The sequence below is a fragment of the Gymnoscopelus braueri genome (genome assembly GCF_963280865.1).
Source record: "Gymnoscopelus braueri genome assembly, chromosome: 19".
Taxonomy (NCBI): Eukaryota; Metazoa; Chordata; class Actinopteri; order Myctophiformes; family Myctophidae; genus Gymnoscopelus; species Gymnoscopelus braueri.
In genome coordinates, this window is record NC_137621.1 from 33,072,458 (window position 1) to 33,082,057 (window position 9,600).

Sequence of the window (9,600 nt, forward strand, 5' to 3'; positions counted from 1 at the left end):
TTCCAGGTCATTAGATGACTGTGTGGTTAACATATGGCTAATGGCTATATAATTACTTGTTAGATATTTTAAATTAAATAAAAGTATGCCTAACATGATCCATAAAATAATGGTGCTGGTCTTGAATCAGTATTTATTTATTAAGGATCCCCATTAGCTGGTGCCAGAGCAACCAAGTTAGTTGTCCTGGGGTTCCTGTGGTATTGTTTTGCTTTAGTTATGTTTATAACGTATGTGCATAGCCCCATATGGGATAGTGTGCATAGAGTGTAATCTAATTTCAGGCCGTGACCCCCCAAACTAATCATATTTGAACTGGGGACCCCCCCCCCCCCCCACTACACTTGGAATATAGGAGTTGTTCGCTTTCACAGAAAAATATTGTGAAAATAGCAGATCTACAAGCTCACAACGCCAGTTTGTAGATCTGCTACAGTATTTTCAAAATGTTTGCCTCTTTCTTATATTATTTGACAATTTGGCCAAAGTTTGACAAGTTTTTATTGTATAGTTTGTCCTTTTTTTGTCACTCCAATAATGTCATCATCATTCATATCATCCCAAATCATGTGGGACCCCCCACCCACACACAGGTTGAGAACTGTCTGTAAAAAAAAAAAACATTGGCTCATTTTCAATCAGGCTCTGTGAGAGGCACTCTGTTTTGAGGTCCTTGCTTGTAACACTTCCTGGTCCACGTATTGTAGTCTCCAGCAGGTCAACAACATCCTATTTGACAGATAATGATGACATTCGACAGTGTATGTTCAAACAGTATCGCCCCTCTATCATGATCACCAATCCAACCTGACCGACAGCAAATTGTTCGCATTTTGGGCGTCATTCAATAACGGTATGTAGCTTTCCATAAGAACTAGCTAGCCTGTTAGCATTCAGGGTACAGAGATGACTTTAAACCTCTTGTGTCCAGTTTAGCGTCATAGTGGCAGCAGAATTGTATGCCAACGACCCCTTATAGCCTATTATTTATGCTGACTTTAAAACTGCATAAGTTGGTAACGTTACCACCTTTTTGGTTAGTTCGAATGCTAGCTGTAGCTGTAAATATGAGCTCATCTGCTAGCTTGTTTCTCCCATAGGTGCAGAATGTCTTGGTTTACTGAATTGGCTGGGAAAGCTGAGGATTTCCTAACTAAGGTGGACGCGGGCGCTGCCACTGCCCTTAGTAAAACCCATGAGAGCCAGGGGACATCCTCCTTTTCAACATCATATGAGGGTGATTCCATGAGCACCTCTGGATACAGCAGCACAGGGTTCAAGACCGACACCTCTGTGACACAACACACCTATGCCTCGCCGCACAATGCAACAAGCTTTATTTCCTCAGCTGCTTCCAACGTCAAGAGATCCAACTCAACGCTGCTGCTGACTGGCACAGCTAATGTGTCCACTTCAGCCAGCAACGCTCCCAACACTGTCAAAGCCGCCTCAGCCTTTGTGAGGCGCAAAAAGAGCGAGCAGGAGGATGTGGACGACGACATGCTATTTGACTTTCTGAACAGTTCGGACCCACCTTCTGGTGACAGGAAGGATTTGAGGCGGGAGCCTCTGAAAGTGGCGGTCCCTGAGGTCACTGAGGTACAAAGCATACCTGCTGTCCCTCCCCTCTCCGCCGCTGCACCTCTTTATAGCCTCCCCTCGGCCCCTTCCACTCCCCCCTCGACCAGGGGCATCTCACGGGCATCAAGCCTCAGCTCTTTGTCCACTCACAGCATGAAGATCTCAGATGATGGGTCTGCCAAAGATCAGAGCCACGGTATGAATGTAGATAGTAGTTGCTCTTAACTGACAAGTTGTATCCACAAATTTCCTAGGGCGTTGTGGGCATCACTTCCTGTCGATTTGATCAGGTATCGGGGATCAAATCGACAGGAAGTGATGCCCACAATGCCCTAGGAAACTTGTGGATAGTATTGTATAGGTGTCGTTTGTATGAGGACAACAATGTGTAAAAATGTTAAGAAGAAATTGCCTATATGTATATGTATATGTATATGTATATGTATATGTATGTACTGTATGTATGTATTCACTCCTTCAAACTTCTGTTTATCAAGAACCACACATCAACCAATCTAAGCACCGTGCACAGTCATACAGTATTATATGGTCTTTGAACAGTTGTCTCACTGCTTTCTGTCAGAAACACCTGAGAGTTCCGGTTCAGAGTCTGGCATGGCCCCTCCCATAGAGTCTGCCGCCAGACAGGAGGCATCTCCCCCCACAGAGGAGCCCCAGAGCCTGGTGCTGTCCAGTCTGCGCCTGGAGAACCAGCTGCTGCGCAGCGAGGTTTCCTCCCTCAACCAGGAGATGGCATCCCTCATCCAGAGAGCAAAAGACATGCAGGAGGGTAGGTTCACGAAGATTCACCTTCTGGTACTTTTAATTCATAGACGCACAACACGCATTTCGGCGTCAAGCCTTCCTTAGCGTGTATATGATATAAGATGAGGCTACATAGATTCACTGTTGAGCAGGACGGCTACCTCATTATGTCCAAAACTTTACTTTTCAGGAAATGGACAAAAGAACCTGTGTTCCAGTGGATCCAATGTAGTTATTATTTCATCAAAGGCTCTTGTTAATACCTTTCATTGGTTCAATATTTATAAAACCTACAGGCAGACTTAAGCACTTTAATCTTCAAAAATAGCTGATCTTCAAGCTCACAACGCACCGCATTACGTGACGGCTATTTGTGTTACTTTTGTGTGGCACTGATTGTTGTATAAAGTTGAAATATGGAGATACAAGGTGTCTGCCCAACAGCAAGGATAAGGCTTAGATATTTAATTTAGGATTGCAGTTGCACACTTAATTGTGCATGAATGTATCATACTATGTTAGTGTCCAGTCCCCAGTTAACTGTAAAACATTGGGCTTAGGGTTGCAAAAGTGCTAGACAATATTTTTGCTTCCAAAATTTAGACCAGTAATCGTGCCTATTATTGCTATATCTAGGAGGGATAAAAATAGGGATTGTAATCATGCAGTTCTATTTGAATAACAGCACAACAGTAACTTTCCTCTGTAATGGTTTTAAATAGCTGCTGTTCTTTCATATAGAACTGAACCAGACCCGCATGCGAGCAGAGAAATGGAACTCGGACCAGTCCCGCACAGACCGTACAGTTAGGGACATGCGGTCGCAGGTTGATGACCTCACAGAAGCCCTCTCTGCTAAGGATGGTCAGCTTGCTGTTCTGAAAATCAGACTGGATGAAGCTGACCAGCTGCTAAAGTCTCGCAACATTGCACTGGAGGAGGCACAGTGTGAAAGGTCAAGGTACATTGTTATTGCATCTCAGCTAACACAGTTACAGTATGTTGTGACAACGAACGTGGTCAATTTGGACTACATTAGTTATAGCAGCGTACCAACAGTGCGAGGTGGCGACACAACCTAATTAGACCTCAAATATGCTCTGTTGTGATAGTACTTTGTAGAGACGTGTACATATGTGCTGATTGCCTCCCAGATGGGACTCTCTCGTTTAATGTACTTTAGACATTAGTTATCACACATCACACACTTTCTGTCACTTGTACAGTTTGCACTTAACTCTCAAACTTAATGTACTTGTACAAACCGGAATTGTAAAGTATAATGTCGGCTTACATTGGTTATCAATTTATATATTATGTTCCCTTTGTTCAGAATCATGCTGGACCAATCAGAAGGGAACAACCTGCATGTACAAACTCTTGAAACTGTACAGGAGAGGCTGAGAGAAGCTGAACTGTCCCTCAGGAGGGAGCAGGACAACTACAGGCAGATGCAGGTGTGTGTGTGTGTGTGTGTGTGTGTGTGTGTGTGTGTGTGTGTGTGTGTGTGTGTGTGTGTGTGTGTGTGTGTGTGTGTGTGTGTGTGTGTGTGTGTGTGTGTGTGTGTGTGTGTGTGTGTGTGTGTGTGTGTGTGTGTGTGTGTGTGTGTGTGTGTGTTCTTTATGTACTTTTTGAAGAAAAAAAAATGAAATGGTAAAGATTGTTTGGTCATCCTCCTGCTTTCTACACAGAATGAGTACGCGACCCGGTTATCCAAAGTAGAGGCAGAGAGGCAGACCCTGGCGGAGGCAGTGACTGCAGCAGAACGACGGGTGATGGAGGAGAAGCACAGGGCCGATGACCTCCAGCAGCAGACGAAAAGTTCCAAAGCAGCAGCGGAGACTGCCAAGCAGGAGTTACAGGACTACAAACATAAAGCTTCACGCATCCTGCAGGTCAGAGGTCCTCTGCTACTGGCTTTAGCTGTTCTCCTTCAAAGTAGTGTAAATCAAGACTTTACAGTGTCTTTGAGTGCTTAGAAAAGTGCTATATAAATTAAATGTATTATTATTATTATTACAGTGATATTCTAAGTGTCTTTGATATTGATATTCTAATATAATAAGCATCCACTACTTCTATTATTGTTATTAGTTTATTACAGGGATATTCTTTTCCAAGGAGCCCTTTTACACCTGAAAATACAATAAACCGCAGGAAAAAGTATTTAATTATTTTCACAAAAGAATTCCCTTGTTTTTAAGTCTATGCTGCACACATGTGCATTTTCAGGAGAATATACCAATAAAATAGTACCACTGCAGACTCAGTGACAGTATAGCTATTGACATGTTGAATTGTGACATTAATCACTACCACTGCTTCTTAGCGTGTTGTGTATTTATATTAGATTAGATGACTGCTGAGTTTGGGTGGATGATGATTACCATTTCATGCCCCACTCGAGTGCAATAATCTGCAATGTTCTTCTAATTTCTAATTTGGTGCCTATACATCTATTTATGGATATGCAAAAAACTATAATATTTTTTCTGCTGTGTAAACGTGTTTGTCCAGTCCAAAGAGAAGTTGATCAGTAGTCTGAAGGAGGGGTCTGGGCTGGAGGCTCTAGATGGGAGCGGTGCCACGGCTCTGGAGCTGGAGGAGCTGCGACACGAGAAGGAGCTCCAGAGAGACGAGATCCAGAAGCTGCAGGGCCAAGTGCACACGCTCCGCGCAGAATTACAGGTTAGATCAACCCAGAGATGCACTATGGTGTGGTAAAAAACAACAACACAATAATAAAATTATAAAAATACAAAAAGTAGACATGAAATATTACGCTACCAAATTAAATTGCAACAGAAAGTTAGTGGTGGAAGCTTGAAGTCTAGCCCTATCCTTGCCAGCAATAACTGCTAATGGCTGTATTGTTGTGCATTTGACAAATTCAAAACTTGTTTGGCTGAGATTCCTTGTCTTTCTCTGGCAGGATTTCGAGAACCAGGCCCTGACGGAGGCAGAAGCGTGGCGGGAGCAGCAGATGGAGCAGCAGGAACAGCAGGCTTTACAGAATAGAGTCCGACAGGAGGCAGAGGCTGAGGTGGAGCGCTACAAACAGGTGAGAGTAGAAACTTTTTCAGGTTCAAGGATCTTCATTATTTTTATATCTTGTATACAGGTACAATTGACAATTATTTGGCTCCTTGAACATTGCAGCAACAGCATAGTAATATGATAAACTTCATTGATGGGAAGAAAAAAGGAGAGAAATAAAGAACAAGAATCTATACATTATATATGCACACACTTTGGCAGTCAGTGTTAGCATCAGCAAATAAAGACTAAAAAGAAAGTGGCTAAAATAATGTAACTCTGAAAGTGAACGTACAGCAGCAGCAATTTGCAGTTTACAAGCCGGCATTTACAGTATATTACTAGTAGCTAACAAGTAATCATTGTTTTGTTTGGAGGATTATTATTTTTCTGCCCTTTTCTGTTTGTGTTTCTCATTGATTGATTGAATACTTTATTAGACAGAAATGCAAACAGCACAGGTACAGTCAAACATTTGGGCTAAAAGGATAACACAAAAAAGTCCTGAGGACTTGTTTCCATTGTGGTCCTATGTATTCAATTCATCACATCATTGGTTTATGTTGGGTGACAAAGGGAGACTGAGATTTGTACTGATGTCTGCCACAGGAGTTGCAGTACGTTGAGGACGAGCAGCACCGCGCCAAAGCCACCCTTCAGAGCAGAGTCAAAGACAGAGAGGATGAAATCCAAAAACTCAGGAACCAGGTAAGCTACTTTTATTCCTGTGAATTTGTAACCTCTTTTTTTGGTGGTGTTTTGGTTTATCTTGCACACAATCTCACACATGTAACTCCTGAAACTATAAACCGCCTTGCGCAAACTCAGTTGTTTTGAGAGTTGATGGTCTGTATTTGTGCCGTCATGAGGGACATACTTATCCCATGTAGTGTTTAATTCAGCTCAATTAAATGATTGGAAAAAAATAAAATCCTAAAGCATAAAGGGGGACACTACTGTAGCTAAAATGTAGCTTTCAAAAGATGATTTAGCTTTTATTACTATTCAAAGTGATCAGGGTTTTTGCAGAATAGAAAAAAACAAAACAAAACAAAGCATTAACCAAAAATATCCAATGACTCTGTAATTAAAATATTCTTTGATTACTCGGTTAACTTTAAAGGCCCAGGACAAACTACAGTTACTATGTTTATGTTTTATGAGTGTAATGTCCCTTTTTATTAATTAAGTGCTTGCCTCCCTCTATTTGATGAACTGTGTTCCAACTAGCTGACCAACAAGGCACTCAGCAGCAGCAGCGAGGCAGAACTGGAGAGTCGGTTGCATCAACTGACGGAGACGCTGATCCAGAAGCAGACGATGCTGGAGGCTCTGGGCACAGAAAAGAGCTCCCTGGTCTTCCAGCTGGAGCGCCAGGAACAGCAGTTGAAGAACGCTCAGGGAGGACAGAGTGGAGGGCCAGCCATCAACATGGGGCACTTAGAGGGACCAGGTAGGATAGAAAGTTGATACAAAGTACTGATACAAGTATTAGTTGATACAAGTAGTAAAGAAATACAATTAAAAGGGGTAGTTTTTGTGGTTAGAATTTTGTATGGTGTTGATGAAGCATTTTCATCCATCCTTATTATGTGTACACTAAATGTGAAAAATGTTACTGTGTCTTATTATGGGGGACATATGCCTTCCTCATCCAAATTTCAGGCTCATTGTGTATGCATTCAGTAGGGCTGTAAGAATCGGCGATATGATACAGGGGTTATGACACAATACAGTGTTCCTGAAATTAGGTTTAAACATTACAGTATCACAAATGTATCACATGTTTGCGATACTGTAGTGTTTATTCAAATTTTAGGAAAACTTAAGAAAACACAAATCTGTTTTTTAGGGTTTTTTATATTATGAAAAATATTACTGTAGTAATCATTGCTATAAAGTATTTGTTCAGGTTGGGGCGGCCATAGCTGAGCCCGCCTAGGGAGCCAGAGGCCCTGGTTGCCCCAGCTACGATTCCAGGCCAGGCCAGCAAATGTGTCGATGAAATGAAATATGTCCCTGAGCAAGACTCTTAACCCCTAATTGCTCACAGGCCCTCATTGGAAACAAGACCGCAAGGACTTTCATGAACGGACCTGTTAAAGGAATTATCCTTAGGTGTCTCCGTATCTCTCAAGCTTTTAGAAAACAGAAAATACATTTTCAGGTTGGGATACCAATTTTATTTAAAATTGTAGTAATTCAGGAGAGAGAACTCATACAGGATAAAGTATAAATCTTTATATGAATATAAAGTGATGAAACCAAAGAATTTGCAGACAGAATTAGAACTAGAACACAACAAATCTTAAGCTTAGTATAGTATAAAGGGGTTCTCCCTCTTGATTGGATAAGATTGGAGACCCATCTGAAAATGTATTTTCGGTTTATTAAAATCCACACTTCAGAATCAGAATCAGGTTTATTGTCACATCACAGGTTTACAAGGTAAAAAAGTGGGTGAAATTCGTTTTTGTACATCGTTCCCATCGCAACGTTAGTTTCCATAGAAAGAAGAGGGGGGGAAGAAGAAGAGGGGTGGGGGGCAAGTGGGAAGGAGATCAAAACAAGAGAACAACAGAAGGCCAGACAAGTTATCTACATATTTACAAAGTACCTGAGATAATAAAAAATCACACCCTGTGTGAAGTGGGCGGTGTCTTGCTAGCTAATCACAATACTGAATGGAGTCAACCAATCATGTACAAAAGATAAATACATTTATTGAAACACTCTTTATGATGGACGAAACCATAACTTTAAAAAAACAAAATTATGTTTTTTTTAAAGTTATGGTTTCTTATATAGGGCTATGCACATGTGTCATGTGACACTGGCCAATCACAGTCCTGAATAGATTGTGATTGGCCAATCACAGCGCAGGATAATTGTACAAATTTCCAAACCTCACTTATAGGGGCGGTTTCACTGCCCAAGATAATTGTACAAATTTCCAAACCTCACTTATAGGGGCGGTTTCACCGCCCAGAAACTAAGGTGCCTGAGCATAGCAGCAATGTATGTATACTGTGCATGATATACTTATGGACGTTAAGGTGCTTAGAGAAATTGACTTAATTAGTAAGTTAATTAGTAAGTCAATGTGTTTATCTACAGTTAAGGTAAATGGCCGATTAGACTTCACCAGGCCCTCATTATTGACTTCTTTCATGTGGGTGTTTACTATTCTGTGTGTTTACTTTACAGGGGCACGGCAGAGGAACGCACCGATCCTTTTTAGTGACCAGGACAGCCCCGGAGTGTACGGCCAAGTACGCAAGGCAGCCAGCACCATTGACAAGTTCAGGTGTGGCATTGTTCTACAGTATAGCACGTGTGTTTCCTCTGAGACATTTGTTCACATTAAACATGGATGATGTTATAATTTCAGCATAAGACTGGGGATCTTCTTGAGACGCTACCCCATGGCCAGAGTTTTTGTTATCCTGTACATAGTGAGTATTTGTATATAATAAGTATTCAAAATATGCAGTGTTAATTCATGCCATAAATAAAAGACAACTTCTCTACCAAATTTCTGTCCCAGGGGCTACTGCACCTATGGGTCATGGTGGTTCTTCTGACATACACGCCGGAAATGCACCATGGCCATCCGGATGGAAGATAGAAGTCTTGAATACAGAACTGGATGGTTCAAGCTGCTGGAACGTGGCTCAAGCTAGCATATTCTTCTTAGGACTTAATACTTGGTTTGCACAGACATGCTATGGATTTCTGATTTGTGGTTCTGTCCTCCAGTGTCCCATCTTCATTCTGAGGATACCCACAGTGGCTATAGCATGGAATTTGACATACATTATGCAGCAATATACTGTACCGGTTGGGATTAATAGTGGGGTATTAAATAAATGTTGATTTCACCCCTCTCTCTCTCTCTCTCTCTCCTCCCCATCATCACCCCTTTTCAGACATCTATTTGTTTTCCTGACAGATTGTATTTAACACTATGTAAAAAAGATTCTTTTAATAAACATATTAGAAACAGTAGGTGTTCATACAAATTACTGTCATTTTATTGTAATAATAAGGCTTTATTGTTTTACCGGTACTTTATTACAGAACACTGATTCTGAGCACAGATGGCCATGAAATTGGCTAAAATCTACACAATTGATATCTTATTTGAAATATGTTTTGGCTCTTTTAGTCTTCCAAGACAAAATCCTTGCTTGGCCAGGACCCAGGCCAGGCCAGGGA

The 9,600-nt window shown here is 41.4% G+C and overlaps 1 protein-coding gene across 2 annotated transcripts; it reads left to right on the top strand.

Annotated features, from left to right (window-relative positions):
• The first annotated feature begins 691 nt into the window (after positions 1-691).
• On the top strand, positions 692-9,390 carry golga5 (golgin A5). 2 transcript variants are annotated; one of them, XM_080414090.1, is made up of 13 exons: positions 692-853; positions 1,101-1,777; positions 2,165-2,371; positions 3,088-3,307; positions 3,680-3,803; positions 4,038-4,241; positions 4,864-5,034; positions 5,279-5,407; positions 5,992-6,090; positions 6,613-6,835; positions 8,590-8,689; positions 8,774-8,837; positions 8,930-9,390. In XM_080414090.1, exons 2-13 carry the CDS (start codon positions 1,108-1,110, stop codon positions 9,008-9,010), a joined length of 2,292 nt encoding a protein of 763 aa, XP_080270216.1. In that variant the 5' UTR covers positions 692-853; positions 1,101-1,107; the 3' UTR covers positions 9,011-9,390. The 2 variants fall into 2 exon arrangements, with proteins under 2 accessions (XP_080270216.1, XP_080270217.1); XM_080414091.1 differs by having other exon boundaries at positions 3,088-3,301.
• Positions 9,391-9,600: the final 210 nt, after the last annotated feature.